Source organism: Papio anubis, chromosome 8 (assembly GCF_008728515.1).
Source record: "Papio anubis isolate 15944 chromosome 8, Panubis1.0, whole genome shotgun sequence".
NCBI lineage: Eukaryota > Metazoa > Chordata > Mammalia > Primates > Cercopithecidae > Papio > Papio anubis.
In genome coordinates this window covers 26,025,829-26,047,471 of record NC_044983.1, presented here as the reverse complement: position 1 = coordinate 26,047,471, position 21,643 = coordinate 26,025,829, and the positions used below count along the sequence as shown (strand labels likewise).

Below are 21,643 nucleotides of genomic sequence, written 5' to 3'. Positions count from 1 at the left end.
ACCTCCTCGAACCCTGCTGAGCGTGTGAGGATGCCGAAGGGGCGCAGTCATGCGGTCCACACTTGCCCTTTGCTTTCCCTTGGACGTTCTACATCTACTTTCTCTTTTCTCCTTTACTTTTTCCTCTCATTCTTTTATTTTTCCGTTTTCTGCTGCCGTCGCGCGCCAAAGCGCAATCCCGTGGTATCAGGTTTTTGTCAAGTCCCGGGGTCCCAGGCTTAGGGCCCAAAGGTCACTGACGTTTTGACCTGGTAGATCTGTCAGATTAAGCACGGCGGTGCTGCCGCTCACGCCAATGCTGCTTTTTTTTTTTTTTTGAATGAGTCATCGCAAAGGCGGAGTGCAGTGGCGGATATGGCTGCTGCAAGCTCCGCCCGCTGAGTTCGCCCGATACCTGCCTCGAAGCCTCCCGAGTGGCGCGGGACTCCAGGCATGCATACTTTCGCCCGGCCCCGTTTTGTATTTTAGTAGGGGCAGGGGTTTCACCGTGTTATGGGATGGTCTTGATCTCCTCACCTCGTGATCCAGCCCGTCTCGGCCTCCAAAGTGCGGTTACAGGCTTTGAGCCACAGCCCATTCATGCCCTTCTTAAACAGTACTTGATTGTTAAAAATATCTTAATCCACAGATTATGAGATTCTGCTCACGGTCATCCTACTGCCATTTCTAATATATCTTCATCTAAATATTCACTTTTTTTTAGCTGTCATCTTCATGAGAACCTTGTGATTTAGAATTAGTATGGTTATTTAACAATTAATGTTAAGAATGCATATACAATACATACATAATCTGAGGCAGAGTTTGGGCTACTGGCCAAAAGCCATCTGTCAGTAGTTAATGCCTAAACCTGAGTGTGCAGTCGGGAAAAAAGTGGCCCTCAGACAACTGTGAAATGAATAGGACATGGTATATTGAGGTGCAAATAGCTTGGAGTAGAAGGTGGGACTCAGTCCTAGGAGAATATAATGAAATGTTAAGACTTCTGTTTAAACCTAGTTGTTTTTAGAGATAGGTTTTCTTTTTTTAAAACATGCTGCTTCCGAATATCAAATCCTCCGTAGACTGAGCGGGAAAAGGCAGTGAGACTTATAAGGCTCATTATAAGATTTCCAGGACACTATGCGCCCGGGTTTTCTGCATCCTACTTTGTTGGCACCTCCTTGGTTGCTTTGTTTTTCCTTTCTCATGCTTGGATGCCCTAGGGCTCACCCCTCTTCTCTCTACGGTTTACTCCCTAGATGATCTTACCTAGTCTCTTGGCTTTAATAACGTCTGCGTGCTGCCATCCCACAAACTTAAATCTTCAGCTTGCATTCTAGACCCGTATCCACCCACCTATTTGACTCCTCTCCACAAAACTCTCCAACAGCTTTCTCTCAGTACAAGCTGAAATCTTGACTGTGACTACAGTTGAGTAGAAGTCAGAGTCCTGTGGCTACAATGCTCTACTTGACTTGCAACTTCCTACCCCCAGCCTCCCTGACTTTGTTTCTTTCTCCCCCTTGCTAGCTTGCCTCTTCGTGAAGATTTCTGCCTCAGGTCTTTGTATTTCTTGTCCTCTTTCTGGAATACTTCCACTAGATATTTGCTTGGCCCTGCTCCCTCACTTCCTTCAAATGAGTTTCTCAAGGAGACCTTTCTTGACCACTTTAAACTCAAATATTAAGCCCCTTCCCAAGGCCTTCTGCTCCCTTCACTGATATATATTTCCCCTGAAATAGTGTACGTTTATCTTCATACTTGTTTGGGTCTAGTTTGCTGCTCTATTTCCAAAGTGTAGAACAGTGCACTGTTAGAGCACATAGTATGTGCTCAGTGTGTGCCTATTGATTGAGTGAATGAAGAGTAGCTTCACACAGGTAGGTAGAAATCTTAGAGAAAGCTGGGTGCGGTGGCTCACGCCTATAATCCGAGCACTTTGGGAGGCTGAGGCAGGTGGATCACCTAAGGTCAGGCGTTTGAGACCAGCCTGATCAACATGGTGAAACCCCGTCTCTACTAAATACAAAAAATTAGCTGGGCATGGTGGTACATGCCTGTAATCCCAGCTACTTGAGAGGCTAAAGCAGGAGAATTGCTTGAACCTGGGAGGTAGAGGTTGCAGTGAGCCGAGATTGCACCATTTCACTCCAGCCTGGGCAACAAGAGTGAAACTGTCTCAAAAAAAAAAAAAAAAAAGTCTTAGAAGATCTTTGAGGTGCCACATCACAGCGTCCTGTGGGGAAAGATAACACAGATGGAAGAAGGGGAGTCAGAATGACATGGGGAAATTATTTCCGAAGTAGAAATACCTCCTGCAACCACTCTGCTAAATAGTTTATCCCTTCCCCAAAGTTCTGAAACTGGTTTCAGAAATTCTGCTGTCCTGCCTTCAAGTTAAATGCATCACTTCATAAAATTATTATATTCTTGACAAATACATGTAAAGGGGCTCTTCAGTGTTCTCAGTACAGGTAAATCTAAAGACAATAGTGATTGTAGCTACATTTTAAACAAGATGAACAAACTTGTCATTAATAGACAGTTAAAGCTAGGCCTTTGAGATTATTTTCTTCCCCTTACTACACAGTTTTTAAAGATGCTATTATTAAGGGCTCCATAAAAAATTTAAGCAAATCCCCCTTCTTCCCAACTTTTTATATAGATAAATGAGCTTATAGACATGTAGGAACAGTTTTGCTTTATAATAAATAAATCTAATAGGAAACCTGATTTTTTAAAAAGAAATATAATTTTTAAAATAAAAAAATTCTTAAATATGTTACAGAAGGAAGAAACACATTGAGTTGCTTTGTTTATATATGTGGTATGTACATTTTCTTTTATTTCGTTCTTTTTTTTTTTTTTTTTGAGATGGAATCTCGCTCTGTTGCCCAGGCTGGAGTGGAGTGGCGTGATCTTGGCAAACTGCAACCTCCACCTTCCAGGTTCAAGCGATTCTCCTGCCTCAGCCTCCCAAGTAGCTGGGATGACAGGTACAGGCCACCATGCCCGGCTAATTTTTTTGTATTTTTAGTAGAGACGAGGTTTCGCCATGTTGGCTAGGCTGGTTTCGAACTCCTGACCTCAACTGATCCGCCTGCCTTGGCCTCCCAAAGTGCTGGGATTACAGGTGTGAGCCACCATACCCGGCCTCATTTTATTTTCATAGACAATTTTTATAACCATTTATTGAGATAATTGATGTATCATAAAAATGCATCTTTTGAAAGTGTAAAATTCAGTAGTTTCTAGTATACTCAGAGATTAATATATCAAACCATTATCTGGTTTTAGAACCTTTTCATCACCCCAGAAAGAATCCCCATACCCACTGGCAGTCATTCCACATTCTTTGTCTCCCCGCCCCTAGCAACTATTCAGCTATTTTTTGTCTCCATGATTTGCCTGTTCTGGACATTTCCTAAAAATGGGATCATTGGATGGGCACGGTGGCTTATGCCTGTAATCCCAGCACTTTGGGAGGCCCAGGTGGGTGGATCACAAGGTCAGGAGTTCAAGACCAGCCTGGCCAATATGGTGAAACTCCATCTCTACCAAAAATATAAAAATTAGCCAGGCGTGGTGGTGGGTGCCGGTAGTCCCAGATACTTAGGAGGCTGAGGCAGGAGAATCGCTTGAATCTGGGAGGCAGAGGTTGCAGCGAGTCTAGATCACGCCACTGCACTACAGTCTGGGTGACAGAGCCAGACTCGATCTCAAGAAAAAAAAAATGGTATCATCATATATGTAGCCTTTATGTGTCTGGCTTCTTTAGTATAATGTTTTCAAGGTTCATTCTTGTATATATTGGCACTTTATTCCTTTTTATGACTGAATATTCCATTGTATAGCTATGTCACATATTTTGTTTATCCATTCATCATCTGATGGAGAGTTCTGTTGTTTCTGCCTTTTGACTGTTATGAAAAATGCTGCTTGCACAGTTTCCTTAAAGGATATAAGAGACCTGTTAACAACTACTCCTGGGAAGTGTGAGAGGGAGACATACTGATTACCTTGTTGTACTAGGTGATTTTTTTTTTTTTTTTTAGCTAAGTGCATATATTACTTTATAATTAAAAATACCGAATCACTAATATTATGACAGGGGTAAGTAATTATACTTTTTGGTTTTAGTTTCCTCATTTTAAGTAAAATTCGACGAAATGTTTGTTGAGGTCTTTTTTAGTTCTCAAATTTTGTTTGTGATAAAATGAGTGATAATGTTATAGGCATTTTTTTTTTGTTTGTGTTTTTTTTTTTTTGGTGAGACAGAGTTTCACTCTTATTGCCCAGGCTGGAATGCAATGGCACGAACTCGGCTCACTGCAACCCCTGCCTCCCGGGTTCAAGCGATTCTTTCCTGCCTCAGCCTCCCGAGCAGCTGGGATTACAGGCATGCGCCACCACGCCTGGCTGATTTTGTATTTTTAGTAGAGACAGGGTTTCTCCATATTGGTCAGGCTGGTCTCGAACTCCCAACCTCAGATGATCCACTCACCTCAGCCTCCCAAAGTGCCGGGATTACAGGCATGAGCCACTGTGCCCAGCTATAGGCATTTTTCTTCATGAATGAGAGTTGTATTCTTTGTATCTGCTGTGTAACTTGCAATTTGTTTTCATCATAGGACTGAGAGTGGTTGTCACAATGGAAGGGATCAGTAATTTCAAGACACCATGCAAATTATCAGAAAAAAAGAAATCTGGTAAGATAGCAGATGTAAGACTTTTTTTTTTTTACTATTACTATTGTTGTTTCTCTTAGAAATGTCCTAGTAATATTTAGTTTGATTCTTTATTATCGGTCACTTAGAAACTTTAGCGTAAATCCTCTTTATGATGTTAATATTAACAAATAAGACATTTTATAGGTCAGGGTTTGATCATATCTGGACTAATTTTATTGACAATCTAACAGGTTTGGAGGCTCTCCCTGCTCAATAATCAACTTAGCTTGACCCATTAAAGAACTGCTTTACCTTTCTCCCTCTCATCCATACATCGCTCTTATGAGGGAAAGATATTTTCCAAGGCAACTCAATGGACAAAGGACAATCTTTTCAACAAACACCTGGATATCCACGTGCAAAAAATAAGCCTTGACCATTAACTCCCATTATATAAAAAATAGCTAAAATTAAATTTCTAGAAAATAACATGAGAAAATATTCTGTTGTCCATTTCTAGTGACAGATTTTTCATATTGACCTTGTATCCTGCAACCATCCTAAACTCACTTATTCCATTAGCTTTTTAATAGATTGCTTAGGATATTGTATATGGTTGGTCATTTGTGGATAAATAAAGACAGTTTTACTTTGTTCCCCAGTCTGTATGGCTTTGTTTCTTTTACTTTTTTTAATTGCACTGCCTTCAGTATGTTTTTGAATAGAAACGTTAGTGGATAATACTTGCCTTGTTCCCAGTGTATTATGTTAGATGTAGGTTTTTCACAAATGCCCTTTATTAGTTTGAGGAAGTTTTCTTCTATTTCTAGTTATTATCGTGAGTGGGTATTGAACTTTGTAGAGCGCTTTTTCTGAATCTATTACATTTCCTTTTAAAATCTCTTAATGTGGTAAATTATGTTAATTTTCAAGTGTTAAACTGACCATTCCTTGTGTAAAGCCAGTTTGGTTATGATATATTTTATGTATTGCTTGATTTGCTCATATTGTCTATATTCATGAGGGATATTGGACTGCAGTTGTCTTTTTGGGATATCTGTCTAGTTTTAGTATTAGGTTATTCTGTATTCATAAAGTAAGGTGAGAAATGTTTCTATTTTTTTAATAGAAATATATTTTTGTTTAACTTTATGTGGAATTGTTATTATTCCTCCTTAAACTGGTGGAATTCACTAGTAAAGCTATCTGGGCCTGGAGTTTTCTTAGTAGGAAGATTTTAACTGTGATTTCACAGTTAATAGATATAGGGCTATTCAAGTGATCTCTTATTTTCTTTGTGAATTTTGTTAGTGTTTTTCAAGGAATTTGTCCATCACTTCTAAACTGTCAAATGTACTGGTGTAAATTTATTCTTGATATACTCTTATTAACCTTCTAGTGTCCTTTTTTATATCTGGTACTAGTATTTTATATTTTCTTAATTTTTTTCCTTAATCAGTATGACTTGAGGTTTATATATCTTGGTGAATGTTGCACGCACTTGAAAAGGGCATTTTTTTCTACTCTTGTTGGGCACGGTGTTCTACAGATGTCAATAGGTCAAGCTGATTGACCTGTCTGTGTTATTTTCTTCAGGTCTTCTATATCCCTACTGATATTCTGTGTACTTTTTATATTAATTACGAGAGAAGAGAGTTGAAGTTTCCAACTACAATGTGGATTTGTCTGCTTCCCCCACCCTCAATTTCTATCAGTTGTTGCTTCATGTATTTTGAAGGTTTGTGCTTTGTTATTAGGTACATACACATTTAGGATGGTTATTTCTTTTCTTTCTTTTTTTTTTCCGAGTTACCCTTTGTCGCCCATACTGGAGTGCAACAGTGCGATCTCGGCTCACTGCAACCTCTGCCTCCTGGGCTCAAGCGATTCTGGTGCCTTGGCCTCTGAAGTAGCTGGGATTACAGGCATGCACCACCATGGCTGGCTAATTTTTGTATTTTCAGTAGAGACAGGTTTTCGCCATGTTGGGCAGGCTGGTCTCAAACTCCTGGTCCCAACTGATCCACCCGCCTTGGCCTCCCTTTCAAGTGCATGCAACGTTCACCAAGATACATAAACCATAAGTCAGATCCCAAAGTGTTGGGATTACCTTGTCTGGCCTAGGATGGTTATTTCTTTTTGATGAATTTATACCTTAACTATTATGAAATACCCTTCTTAATCCTCAGTGGTACTCTGTTCTGAAGTCCACTTTATGTGGTAGTAATGGAGCCACTCCAGATTTATTTTGTGTTTTAATGATGTTTTTCAACCCTTTACTCTTGCCCTATTTGTGTCTTTATATTTAAATTGAGTTTATTATAAATGGCATGTCTTGAGTTGTTTTTATCCATTCTGACAACTTTAACTTCCTTTAATTTGACTGTTTTGCCATTAGCTACATGTGGCTATTTAAATTTGGATACATATTAATTAGAATTAAATAAAATTACAAATTGAGTTCCTCAGTTGTATTAGCCACATTTTAAGTGCTCAGTAGCAACTGACTACCTTACTGGACAGCACAGATGTAGACATTTCCACATAGCAGCATGATGTATTGGACAGCTGTTTAGACCATTTATACTCAATGTAATTGTCTATTGTTGGATGTAAATCTGCTGTTTTGCTGTTGTTCCATAGCTCATTGATTTTTTAAAATCTTTTTCTCTCTTTGCTTCATTTTTTGATAGTTTTTGTTGCTCTGTCTTAAGATTTAGTTATTCTTTCTTCTGCTCTAAGATGATATAATTCTTATCCATTGTATTTTTCATTCCTTCTATTTTGTCTTTTTCTTCCTTGTTATGCTCAGACTTTCCTTTATATCATTGAGCATATTTTTAATATTTGTCTTAAGGTTCTTATCTGCTAATTTTGCCATCCCTGTCTTTTTTTTTTTTTTTTCTTGAGATAGAATCTTGTTCTGTCGCCCAGGCTGGAGTACAATGGTGCAATCTCAGCTCACTGCAACCTCCACTTCCTGGGTTCAAGTGATTCTCCTGCCTCAGCCTCCCGAGTAGCTGGGATTACAGGCATGTGCTACCACGCCTAGCTACTTTTTGTATTTTTAGTAGAGACAGGGTTTTACCATGTTGACCAGGCTGGTCTTGAACTCCTGGCCTCAAGTGATCTGCCTGCCTTGGCCTCCCAAATTGCTGGGATTACAGGTGTGAGCCACCATGCTTGGCCTCCTGTTATCTTACAGTATGTTTCTATTGATTTTTTTTTTTTTTGAGACGGAATCTTACCCTGTGGCCCAGGCTGGAGTGCAATGGCACGATCTCGGCTCACTGCAACCTCTGCCTCCCGGGTTCACGCCATTCTCCTGCCTCAGCCTCCTGAGTAGCTGGGACTACATGTGCCCGCCACCACTCCCGGCTAATTTTTTGCATCTTTAGTAGAGATGGGGTTTCACCATGTTGGCCAGGCTAGTCTCAAACTCCTGACCTGGTGATCTGCCTGCCTCGGCCTCCCAAAGTGCTGGGATTACAGGCGTGAGCCACCATGCTGGGCCTCTATTGATTTCTTTTTCTCCTTGTATGGGTCATATTTTCTTGCTGCTTTCACGCCTGGTACTTTTTGATTGGGTGGTAGATATTCTGCATTGTCTAATACTGGATTTTGTTATTTCTTTAAAGAGGGTTTGATTTAGTTATGGTCTGAGGTTAAGTTACCTGCACATTAGCTCTTTCCTTTTGAGACTGGCTTTTAAGCTTTGTTATGAATGTTTATCTGGGGCTAAAATCTAGCTGTACTATCTAGTTGTGACCCTTCAGAGGACTTTACTATGTGTTACAGGGTTACCATCCTCTGACTTATGGTGACATGAAGTGTTCCCAGACCTGTATGATCTCTGGTAATTGTTGAGCCAATTGCTTTCCTCTGGTGCTTTCCCAGCTTTGGGGCATCTACACATTGTTATGTGCGGATAAGTACTTGGCCAAACACTCAAAGGGAGACTGTTCAGATCTTTGAAGTGCTCTCTTTGGAGCTCTCTTTAGTTCTCTGCTCCACAAATTCTAGCCACCTAGTCCTTCTTGACCTCTGATCTCTCTCTCAATGTGACAGGACTGCTGGATTATGTAACCTCTGTCCTGCAGTCTGGAAACTGCCTTCAAGCAGTAAGTTAGGGCAGTGATAGGGCTCACCTCATTTGTTTCTCTTCTCTCAGGGATCACAGCGCTGCTCTGCCTGTTGTCAAGTGTCTGAAAACAATTATATTTTGTCTAGTTTTCTAGTTCATGGCGAAGTGGTAACTCTAGGAACAGTTAATTGTCAGGGGTAGTTAATTATTTTTCATGAGTAGAAGCAGAACTCCATCTTTTCATCTTTTTTTTGAGACTGTGTCTTGCTCTGTCACCCAGGCTGGAATATAGTGGCATGAACATGGCTCACTGTACCCTTAACCTCCTGGGCACAAGCGTTTCTCCCAAGTAGCTGAGACCACAGGTGTGTGCCATCATGCCTGGCTAATTTAAAAAAAAATTTTTTTTTGTAGAGATGGAGTCTCTTTATGTTGCCCAAGCTGGTCTCAAACTACTGGACTCAAGTGATCCTCCTACCCTGGACTCCAAAAGTGTTGAGATTATAGGCATGAGCCACCACATCCAATCCCTTTGTCTTTTAACAATGTTTTAAAAATGTGAAAACAGTTCGTAGCTTGTAGACCATACAAAAACAGGGCATTTCCCAACCTCTGCTTCAGAGTTACTGTAGGATGAAACTCTAAAAGTAGACTTGGTCAAAGGGTACCCATTTAAAATTAGGATATATGTTGTCAAATTGCTCTCCAAAAAGACTGTGCCAGTTAATACTCTTGGCAGTAGTATATTGAGAATGTTAAGAGGTTTTGTTATTTTATTTTTTATTAATTTTATTTTTTATTTCTCTGACATTTAGTATTAAATTCAACTCCAACTATAAATATCCCTGCCTCTCCGTTTATGCAGAAGCTTGGCTTTGGTACTGGGGTAAATGTTTACCTTATGAAAAGGTAAGTATAAGATTTCAGATTAACCTTTTTACATGTAACTATAATTCTACTGTACTTGGAGACAAAAAAGTAGTATGAAAATTCCAGTATGTAGATTCAGTGTCTGTTCCTGATCCTGGCTGACGGCTGTATTCCAGTCCCTAGACCCTTTCATAACTTTGCCAGTAGCTCTGCCTCTGCTTTTCTCCTAGCTTCCTCCTGATGCGTTATTAAAGGGGAAGTCATTTACTTTTTAATTTTTCATTGGCTTCCATAAGAAGAGGAAGTGGCAGGGGAAAGGGTACCTTTGTGGTAAACCAGATTCTTCATGACAAAACCTCAAAGAGGAAGCCAGTGTTGGGTGATGTCAGTAACTGCTGTCTCTTCTGCAGCGTTGCCCTCCTAAGATATTCTCTTCTAAAAGAAGTAAAAGGTTTATAGCATTGTTATTAAGAAGGGTAAATACATGATTTTAAAGTACGAATATTGAGTTAAAAGAAAAATGAAATAATTGAACAAGTGTGGTGCCAATATAGCTGTCAATAAAGTGTTTTTTTAAATTACTTTTTTATTATTCATATATTTTTTTGAAACAGAGTCTCTGTTGCCCAGGCTGGAGTGCAGTGGCACGACCTCCCAGATTCAAGCGATTCTCCTGCCTCAGCCTCCTGAATAGCTGGGATTACAGGTGTGCACTATCACACCTAGCTAATTTTTGTATTTTTAGTAGAGATGGGGTTTTGCCATGTTGCACAGGCTGGTCTCGAACACCTGGCCTCAAGCGATCTGCCCACCTTGGCCTCCCAAAATGCTGGGATTACAGGTGTGAGCCACCATGCCCAGCCCAAAATTACTTCTTTTAATCATTACACTGTACCTAGTTTCATGTTTATTAAGTGGCAAAAAACTAAGTTAATATATATTCCTTACTTAATGCATTCTTGGAATCAGTCTGACTAGTCTAACCCTCCGTATCTTAGCTTCATCCAGGTTTACATTGTTTCCAGATAGAAATGCTTTCTTTAATAAGAGGCTAATTAAGACTAATTTAGTAATTATATACAATGGGTATTCCTGAAGCATTTTTGCAGTTTAAACACTTTTTTTGTATGTGTGGTATTAATTTGTTTTCTAATTTGTTTTTTAGTGTTAACTCCTATTTTGAAAGAAATAAATTCTCATAGATTTATGGCTAGTTTCATTTTTTTCCCCTTTTTAAAAAAACTTTTTAAATGTAAAGTGTTTTTAACAAAGTTACACTGTATGTGGTTTAGTCAGAAAGCTTCAAATAGCTGATCTTGAAGAACAGCAGTGCCTGCCTGACCCTACCACTCCTCATGATTCAGCCCTGTCAACCTGGGATGTCTTTTATCCATAACCTGCAAATTTCCTGTGCTTCTCTGCTGAATTAGATCCTGTGTTTTTCTCTATCTTGTGTCTTACTGTTTCTTGATTTACATCCTGTTTTCATTTAGGACATCTTGTAGCTCCCTATGAATTAGTGCACAGAAGATACACTTTTTGAGAATTTGCATTTCCAAAAATTTTTTCATTTTACTCATACTCGAATGGCCCTTTTTGGTTTTCTGGGTTACAATTTTCATTTGAAAACAATTTCCCTCCAGAATTTTGAGAATATCAGTCACTGACAGTTTTTTTTTAGCTTACATTGTTGTTGTTGACAATTATGAAGCCTTTTTGACTGCTGATTCTTCATATGTAATCCGTTTTATGTTATCTGTCCCTCCCACTGTCCTGGATCCTGGTATGATCTTCTGTGTGTTGCTAGCATTTTGAAATTTCACAATGACATTAGTGCTCTTGGAATCTGAATAGTTCCTGTTCTTCAATTTTTGAGACATTATTTTAAAAATTACTTTGTCGATGATTTTCACCCTGTTTTTCTCTGTTCTCCATCTGGAATCCTATCATTTGAGTTTTGAACTTACTGATTTCTTCATCTACCTCTTGGTTTTCTTATTTGCTATCTTCTCGGTTTTCTGAGATTTCCCCAGCTTTATCTTTCAACACTTCTACTGAGTTTTTATCTTGTTTTAAATTAATTGTCCTTTTTAGAAAAAAAGCATGTTTAGTCTTTTGGAGTGCTAGAAATGTTCAGTATCTAGGTGTTGATAACACAGGTATATGCACATGTAAAAATTCACTGAGCACTTAGTATGCATATGGTGATTAATTATTACCCTGCTTCTGTATTACAGGTTCTCAACTGACAGTAAACCTCAGGCTGAAGACTTGCTTTATACCTTCCAAAGCTAGTTTACCATCTTTAGAAGCTGGGGATGGGGGATGGGCAGCTAGTGCAGAATTAAGGAGGGTATCTAGGAGTCCACCGGTTTTTTACCATTATTATTTAGAGACAGGGTCTCATTTTGTTGCCCAGGCTGGAGTACAGTGGTGCCATTATAGCTCACTGCAGCCTCAAACTCCTTGGTTTGAGCAATCCTCCTTCCTCAGCCTCCCAAGTAGCTGGACTACAGGTGTGGGCCGCCACATGTGGCTTTTAAAAGTTTTTTGTAGAGAAGGGGTCTCACTGTATTGCCTATGCTGGTCTCAAACTCGTGGTCTCAAGTCATCCTCCTGACTTGGCCTCCCAAAGTGTTGTGATTACAGTTGTGTGCTACCCCTTCCAGCCCTACTTGCTTTTTAAATAACTTGCAAGCAGTTAATTGGGGCTAAGCCAGTTACTTTCATCTGCTTTCCAGCTTCTGAAATTTTGTTGCTGTTGTCTCCTCTGCTGTTATTTCCATTCTTGCTGGCTAGTATGTCTTAAAATATCCATTTGCTATTATTTTAGTGGGTTTGGAAAGGATAAAAACAATGTGTATGTTTAAGCTACAATTTTAACCCAGAAGTCTATATTTTTTTGTTAAATCAAGTTTGCATTCCTTGGTTAAATCCAACATAGTTTTGATGTAGTAGTATTTTTAAATAAACTGATGGATTCAGTTTGCTAATATTAAAGTTTGTTTCAATTTTTATGTCTAAGTGAGGTTGGCTTGTGGTTTTCCTTTTTCTACTGTCCCTTTTTATTTTTTGAAATTGAAGTTATATGAGACTCATAGTCCCTTTTCTGTTCCCTGTGGAAACAGTTTGTATAAGACTGAATGGTAAATTCTTTGAAAGCTTAGTAAACTCACCTGTAAAATCATCTATACTTTGTATTTCTAGTAGGAACATTTTAAACTGGTGATTAAATTTATTCATCAGTTTTCTTAGATTTCTCTTTGTCCATTTTGTCTTAAATGATTGCATAAAGCTTTTATTATTTACTTATATATTTTCTTTCTTGTATCTGTAGTTTTGTTTCCATTTTTATTTGTGATATTGTCATTATTTTTTCTTGTGTAATCTCATCAGAAATTTGCCTTTTTTTCTATTAGTCTTTTTAATGAACCAGCTTTTTGCATGGTCGAGTATTCAGATTTCATAAATCTATTCTTATTCTATAGATTAGAATATGTTATGGAAAAGGTGAAGATTGACTTGTTTACTAAATTCTAAACTTTCAAGAGCTAAACTTTCAACCCTTAAAACTTGAAAAATATATTTTTCATAATAAAATGATATGTAGATGCTCATCATTATCCTCAAATGCTGCTGTTATCTCAAACTGGAGATTTAAGAATAGTTTAGATCAACTTACGGATGATAGATGTGCATGAATTAAGAAATCTTGTGATCCTTTTAGTATAGGTTTTTTGATTAAACAAAAAAGGTTCTGCAGTCATAGAGCTATGCCTGTGAGAGAGTGCAAAGCTAAATAGATCTTTGGTTCAATCTCTTGTTTTGTGTTCTTACCATTAAACTTTCTGTCTTAAACTTCTGAGGCTCTTTCACTAGGTTTTGTGCTGTTATGCTGCATATACTTAAGTATTTTGTGATGTGCTGTACTCATAAATATCTACCACCTCAGGTAAATCTTTCCCTGACTTTATTTGACCTGTTTATTGAGGCCTTAAAACATTTATACCTTAGATATTTCTAAAATGGCTGAATCTTCCTAGAAAATAGAAAGTTTAAATTTTTCTCATTTGTATGTTCATCATTATCTCCTTAAGCACATATCTTTGAATATGTGGAAAAGGTATAAGGTGAATTGGTCAGTGTGTAGTGAAGCAAGAACAGCATGCTGTTCTTTAGATGATGATATATGGGCAAAATGTTCTTGATTATCTCTTCTTTAAATTTCCTAATTTTTTTTGTTTAGCATCCTACAACTCATCTCTGATACATACAATATTTAATAAGTAGTAGTCCGACATGCTCAAATGGAAAAATTGGAAAGTAACAATTTTCAGGTTTAAAGTTTGTAACATTCCATCTTTACCCTTCAAGTTCTTTTTATCCTCTCCCTTCCACTGTATAGATAGTAAGACTTGTCTATTAGATCTTATCTCCCAATTGAAATGGAAATGTAGCAGAGGTGTTCATAGTCCAAAACATCTTAAATACTGTTTTTTAAAACAAATTTCTTTCAAGTTTTTTCCCAAAAATTTGGAAGTCATTTTAAAAAGTATAGTGGTTGTATTGTTTTCTATCCTTTTTAAATGAATTTTTTTCTTAGATCTCCAAGAGGTTTGTCTCATTCTCCTTGGGCTGTAAAAAAGATTAATCCTATATGTAATGATCATTATCGAAGTGTGTATCAAAAGAGACTAATGGATGAAGCTAAGATTTTGAAAAGCCTTCATCATCCAAACATTGTTGGTAAGTTTAAATTTGGTAGTAGTGTCTGGTATATTATTTTGTTTATTCAGAAAAAGGTTATATGCTCTCTTAACTGGTCTCACTAATAGAAATGAAGAGGAAGGGGCTGGATGTTTAATGGGAATCAAATTAATGTGATTGGTCTAAAATAAAAATTTGCATATAATATTTTTTGATGCCTAAGTATATATTTAAACTTCCTGGGAATAGATAAAATTGTGTTGCTAGTTCTATGAAGATTTTAGGAATATAAAATGATCGTCATTTAGATAATTTAAATCCATTTAGGTAATTTCTTGGATTTTGTTTTTCATTTTTAATACAAGTAGGGCTGGCGAAACCATTATATTTAGGGAAGCAAAGGAAAGTAAAAGTATTTTAATTTGTGTTACTACTGGCAAACACTGAAGGCGTTTTAAATGAGATCTACTGAATTAGTCTTGTATATAGTAGCTGTTTAATTGTATATTTGTGTTAGTCCAGATCCATGTTTTCAATCACATTACTATAAAGGACTTAAATATTATTGTTCTCTATATTAGTGAAGAAATGTCATGTTTTCTTTAAGGTTATCGTGCTTTTACTGAAGCCAGTGATGGCAGTCTGTGTCTTGCTATGGAATATGGAGGTGAAAAGTCTCTAAATGACTTAATAGAAGAACGATATAAAGCCAGCCGAGATCCTTTTCCAGCAGCCATAATTTTAAAAGTTGCTTTGAATATGGCAAGAGGGTTAAAGGTAACTATGCCATTATATTTTAAATGACTTCTGTTTTTGTTCATATTTTAAATGAACAAATAATCACTTTGCAGGACATCTTTGAACGTGGATGGATATTGTTACTTGTCAGTTCCAAAAAGGGGTCAGTACAAAATAGAGGCTTACATTTCCGCTTCCGAATTACATTCATGTGTAGCTTAATATGTTCTGAGAAATGTGTCATTTGGCAGTTTCATCACTGTGTGTGTGGACATCATAGAATATACTTACATATACCTAGATGGTAGAGCCAGTTACACACCTGAGCTATGTGGTATATATAGCCCAGTTCTCCTAGGCCGCAAACCTGTATAGAATGATACTCTACTGAATACTGTAGGCAACCGTAACACAGTGGTAAGTACTGTGTGACTAAACATATCAAAACATAGAAAAGGTAAAATCAAAATAAGATATTGTAATCTTGTGGGACCACTGTTGTATATGTTGTCCATCATCAACCAAAACATCCTTATATGTACATGTGGCCCTAGTCATTCATTGTCCCACATGGTCTCAACAATTTATGTATGCTTCACTGAAGATTCCAAAATTATTTCTAAAAATTACTAGACTAGCCTCAAAATTGTGATATCTTTTGAAATCTGCAGTTGTATCTTCTGATACAACTTACCAAGTTAACTAATTAATAAGTAAACTTATAAGTATATATACATACTTATAGTTAACTTGGCTGGGTGTGGTGGCTCACGCCTGTAATCCCAGCACTTTGGGAGGCCAAGTCGGGCAGATCACGAGGGCAGGAATTTGAGACCAGCCTGGCCAACACAGTGAAACCCCATCTGTACTAAAAATACAAAAACGAGCCGGGCATGGTGGCGGGCGCCTGTAATCCTAGCTACTCTGGAGGCTGAGGTAGGAGAATCACTTGAACTTGGGAGGCAGATGTTGCAGTGAGCCGAGATCACGTCACTGCACTCCAGCCTAGGCAACAAGAGCAAGACTCTGTCGTCTTGGAAAAAAAGTTAACTTATAATTATTTATTTTATAAGTATAAAAGGTTAGTGGGAGTATCTATTTCTAAAGAAACTTTTAGACTTCTGGTCAGTACGGCAGACTGAGATAACACGGTATGTTCCCTTCTCTGGTTTCAAATAATCTGAAATGCTGGGCCGGGCACAGTGGCTCACACCTGTAATCCCAGCCCTTTGGGAGACTGAGGCAGGTGGATTACTTTTAGCCAGGAGTTCGAGACAGACCAGCCTGGTCAACATGGTGAAACCTTGTCTTTAATAAAATACAAAAATTAGCCGGGCTTGGTGGCACCCACCTGTAGTCCCAGCTACTTGGGAGGCTGAGGCAGGAAAATCGCTTGAACCTGGGAGGCGGAGGTTGCAGTGAGCCAAGATCGTGCCACTGCACTCCAGCCTGGGCAACAGAGTGAGACTCCGTCTCAAAAAAAAAAAAAAAAAAAAAAAGGTTGAAATGCTGGACAAATGTAAGCCTAGAGTTTAGGAAGGGAGCTCAAGTAGTTATATTTGGAGGTTATCACATTTTTTTATTAGTTTGTGTTTCTGCTCATATGTGTTAAATATTTTACTATTTTAGTATCTGCACCAAGAAAAGAAATTGCTTCATGGAGACATAAAGTCTTCAAATGTTGTAATTAAAGGAGATTTTGCAACAATTAAAATCTGTGATGTAGGAGTCTCTCTACCACTGGATGAAAATATGACTGGTAAGTTGTACTCAAGTTTTAAAATTTTGTTTTTAATACAGTGTTTACATTTTTAAATATGTAAGTCCACATGGATCAAAAATCAAAAACTATTTTTAAAAAGTGTATGGTAAAAAGTCCCCTTTTTTCTCTCTCCCAGTCAGCCTGCAGTCTTCTCCCTTGCTACACGTACAGTATAAATTACTGTATTAGTAGTCGTAGTAGTAGTAGTATATATTTTAACTAGAGTTATCTTTGGGAAAGATTTGTAACTGGATTGGGATCTTTAAGCAGGAAAGCATCTGGGATCTTTAAGCAGGAAAGTAAAATTTAGTAAGGTTGTGTAAAGCAGTTTATTTAGCATCAATAAAGTGACAAGATTTAGGAAACTGGTAGAAGAAACTGGAATGAAGCAGAAAAGAGGCATGCTAATGAAGGCTGGTCTTTGGCTCTTTGCCCTTTCTTCTCTATTGTATATACTACTGATCACTGGCTTCGCAGGGAATTCAAGATATGTTCTTGGTGAGAAACAAGAGCCAGCCTCAAGAGAAAGCCTCTGCTTGCAACATATTATTTAGTAAATACTTAAATGTGTCTCTTTATATGAACAGAAGTTAAACAAATGGTTAATAAATGCTGTTTAGAACATATAACTACTTTGATATCAGAGCATAACTCTGATATCAAAACCTGACACATTGTGGGACATCCCATTGATCCTGAAGTGATTATTATGAACTACATGCTGGTATCAAAATATCTCATTAACACATAAACATATACATCTGCTATGTACCCAGAAACATAAACTGACATTAAAAAAAAATTCATAGTCCAATATCCTTCACAAACATAGATATCAAAATCCTTAACAAAATATTAGTAAATTCAGTCTAATACTACATAAAGACACTACATCTTGACCAACTAGGACTTATTCCAGGAAGGAAAAGTTGTAACATTCAAGAATGAATGTCCTCACTGTGCTGTATGTTAGGTCATCAGAACTTACTCATCCTGCCTAATGGAAGCTTCGTGCCCTTTGTTAACAATACTGTATACTTGAGATTTGCTGAGAGTGGATCTTGAATATTCTTACACACAAAAAGGAAAATGGTAACTATATGAGGTGATAGATATGTTAATTAGCTTGATCGTGGCCGTCAGGTCACAGTGTTTATGTATATCAAATATCAAGTTGTATACCTTAAACATATAATTTTTGTTAATTATACCTCAAAGCTGGGAGGGGGGAATCAATATAATTCACCATATTAACAGATTTTTAAAATTATACTTTAAGTTCTAGGGTACATGTGCACAATGTGCAGGTTACATAAGTATACGTGTACCATGTTGGTTTGCTACACCCATTAACTTGTCATTTACATTAGGTATTTGTCCTAATGCTATCCCTCCCCCTGCCCCCCACCCCACGACAGGCCCTAGGGTGTGATGTTGCCTGCCCTGTGTCCAAGTGTTCTCATTGTTCAGTTCCCACCTATGAATGAGAACCTGCAGTGTTTGGTTTTCTGTCCTTCTGATAGTTTGCTGAGAATGATGGTTTCCAGCTGCATCCATGTCCCTGCAAAGGACATGAACTCATCCTTTTTTATGGCTGTATAGTATTCCATGGTGTATATGTGCCACATTTTCTTAATCCAGTCTATCATTGATGGACATTTGGGTTAGTTCCAAGTCTTTGCTATTGTGAATAGTGCCACAATAAACAGCATGATTTATAATCCTTTGGGTATATACCCAGTAATGGGATTGCTGGGTCAAATGGTATTTCTAGTTCTAGATCCTTGAGGTATCGCCACACTGTCTTACACAATGGTTGAACTAGTTTACACTCCCACCAACAGTGTAAAAACGTTCCTATTTCTCCACATCCTCTCCAGCATCTGTTGTTTCCTGACTTTTTGATGATTGCCGTTCTAACTGGTGTGAGATGGTGTCTCATTGTCGTTTTGATTTGCATTTCTCTGATGGCCAGTGATGAGCATTTTTTCATGTGTCTGTTGGCTGCATACATGTCTTCTTTTGAGAAGTGTCTGTTCATATCCTTTGCCTTTTTGATGGTTTTTTTTCTTGTAAGTTTGTTTCTTTGTAGATTCTGGATATCAGCCCTTTGTCAGATGCATAGATTGCAAAAACATTCTCCCATTCTGTAGGCTGCCTGTTCACTTTGATGGTAGTTTCTTTTGCTGTACAGAAGCTCTTTAATTAGATCCCATTTGCCTATTTTGGCTTTTGTTGCCATTGCTTTTGGTGTTTTAGTCATGAAGTCCTTGCCCATGCCTATGTCCTCAATGGTATTGCCTAGGTTTTCTTCTAGGGTTTTTATGGTTTTAGGTCTAACATTTAAGTCTTTAATCAAATATGAAAACTACGTATCGTCTCAATAGATGCAGAAAAAGTGTTTGCAAAACTCAACATCCATTTTTGATTTAAAAAAAGATTAACCTCTCAGCTAACTAGAAATAGAAGGGATCTTAGCTTGAGAAAGGCTGTCTACAAGAAAAACCTGCAGGTGTCATACTGAAGTAGGGAACAAGGCCAGGATGCCTGCTCTTGCCAGTGTTATTTAACAGTCCTATAGCCCTAGCCACTAAAATAAGGCAAGAAAATGGAGAAGGCAAAATTGGAAAGGAAACAAAACTGTCCTTGTTTCCAGTTGATATGTTGTTTAGGTAGAAAATCTCAAGGAATCTATAAAACAGCTATAGTGAAGTTAGTGATTACATTTCTGTGTATTAGCAATAATAATTGAAAATGGAATTGTTTAAAATCTATTTACAAGTACCAAAACCCAAAATATTTCAGAATAAATCTAACCAAAAAAGTCTAAGTCTTCTGTAATGAATATTATAAAGTATCACTGAGAAAATTCAGTAAGATATAACTAAGTGGGGAAATATATGACTGTGGTTTGGAAGACTCAATACTATTAAGATATTAATGCTTACCAAATTGATCTAGAGAGTCAGTCCAATCCTAATGAGAATTCTAGCTGGCTTTTTCATTGAAATTGACAAGTTGACTAAAATTTAAATGGAAATGTGAGTGGACCTATTTTTCTTGGGCTTTAAAAAAGAGCCAGTGTGTGATTTCTCCCCTTCCCTTTTCCTTGATATAGCAATCATGGAAGCATAGAAATGGTACTTCTCTCAGCCTAATATTGTTCACAAACTGAAGAAATTCAGGTCTAGAAGTGATCTGCTCAAGGTCATGCAGCTTGCACATGTCTTTGAACCAACCCAAGCAAGGCAGTCTGGCTCCAGAGTCTGTAATCTCAACATCCACATTCTATATTCCTACTAATTTCTAAGAGAAGTGCTGTTTCTCTACATACCTGCCAACTGACCAGCTTCTTGAATATTTACCAACCTGAAAGGTAGAAAGTAATCCTTATTGAGGTTGAGTGTATTTTCACATTTACTGGTTATACTGATTAACCTGTGAACTACTGGTTCAAATCATTTGCCCATTTTCCTTTGAGTTGCTCGCCTTTTTGTGATTTGTAGTGCCTGCCTTCATAACCATCTTGCTTGTTTCAGTGACTGACCCTGAGGCTTGTTACATTGGCACAGAGCCATGGAAACCCAAAGAAGCTTTGGAGGAGAATGGTGTTATTACTGACAAGGCAGACATATTTGCCTTTGGCCTTACTCTGTGGGAAATGATGACTTTATCGATTCCACACGTTAATCTTTCAAATGATGATGATGATGATGAAGGTATGAATACAATTTCTAACATAAATCCCAGTCTCTTCATTCACACTAAAGATTGGTTTATATAATTTTTATCTTTCTGTTAAAACTTAAAATAGCAAGTTATAAGATCTTTAGTTGTGTAATTTCTAAGATATGTATTAGTACTGATGACTGATTTGGTAACACCAAGGTTTAATCTCACAAAAATGAGACATAGATTGAGAATAGGGGGAAAAATTGAGGCTATCCAGAGAAGCAAAAAATTGCCTTAAAAACTCTCCTTACCTGAGAAAATGACTGGAAAGCTATCATAGGAAGGGTGGTAGTAGGGGTCGATAACCTATAAATCCAAGACTAAAGCCAATCTACTTGATAGCAGGACAATTAAAGACATTTCCATTCTGTCTATGGCAGAATGGAAAGCATACTGGACCATAAATTCTTGTTTCAGGAGAAGGGTGAACTATTAAACTTTTCCATGACATAAAGTGATTTTGTTTATTGTTTCAATCTCTAACTCCTTCAAGATAAAACTTTTGATGAAAGCGATTTTGATGATGAAGCATACTATGCAGCCTTGGGAACTAGGCCACCTATTAATATGGAAGAACTCAATGAATCATACCAGAAAGTAATTGAACTCTTTTCTGTATGCACTAATGAAGACCCTAAAGATCGTCCTTCTGCTGCACACATTGTTGGAGCTCTGGAAACAGATGTCTAGTGATCACCTCAGCTGAAGTGTGGCTTGCGTAAATAACTTATTCTAAAACATTTATATAGTTACTATCAGTAGTTGTTAGATTCTCTAAAATTGGCATATCTGAGGACCATAGTTTCTTGTTAACATGTGGATAACTATTTCCAATATGAAATATGCTTATGTTGGCTATAAGCACTTGGAATTGTACTGGGTTTTCTGTAAAGTATTAGAAACTAGCTACATAAGTACTTTGATACTGCTCATGGTAACTTAAAACACTAGCAGTAAAACGCTGTAAATTGTGTCTAACATTAATTTAACGACCATTACTTTTATTAATGATCTTGCTTATTCTCTATTTTAATGGATCTACTGAAATTAGCACTTTGTACAGTACAAAATAAAGTCTACATTTGTTTAAAACACTGA

At 37.5% G+C, this 21,643-nt stretch overlaps 2 protein-coding genes across 4 annotated transcripts in view; one reads left to right on the top strand and one right to left on the bottom strand.

Moving 5' to 3' along the window:
* PBK (PDZ binding kinase) overlaps window positions 1–21,643 on the top strand; it is a 22,249-nt gene extending 606 nt beyond the window's left edge. For all 3 annotated transcript variants that reach the window (XM_009212749.4, XM_009212748.4, XM_009212750.4), the window contains exons 2-8: window positions 4,614–4,691; window positions 9,552–9,645; window positions 14,210–14,352; window positions 14,921–15,090; window positions 16,681–16,810; window positions 20,353–20,532; window positions 21,039–21,643. In XM_009212749.4, coding sequence (XP_009211013.2) covers window positions 4,634–4,691; window positions 9,552–9,645; window positions 14,210–14,352; window positions 14,921–15,090; window positions 16,681–16,810; window positions 20,353–20,532; window positions 21,039–21,235 — 972 coding nt within the window. In that variant the 5' untranslated portion in view covers window positions 4,614–4,633 and the 3' untranslated portion in view covers window positions 21,236–21,643. The remainder of the gene's footprint in view (window positions 1–4,613; window positions 4,692–9,551; window positions 9,646–14,209; window positions 14,353–14,920; window positions 15,091–16,680; window positions 16,811–20,352; window positions 20,533–21,038) is intronic.
* Window positions 19,127–21,643, bottom strand: part of ESCO2 (establishment of sister chromatid cohesion N-acetyltransferase 2) — a 38,051-nt gene continuing 35,534 nt past the window's right edge. The window contains exon 13 of the transcript XR_002523739.2: window positions 19,127–20,182. The gene's annotated coding sequence lies outside the window, so the exon portion shown is untranslated. The remainder of the gene's footprint in view (window positions 20,183–21,643) is intronic.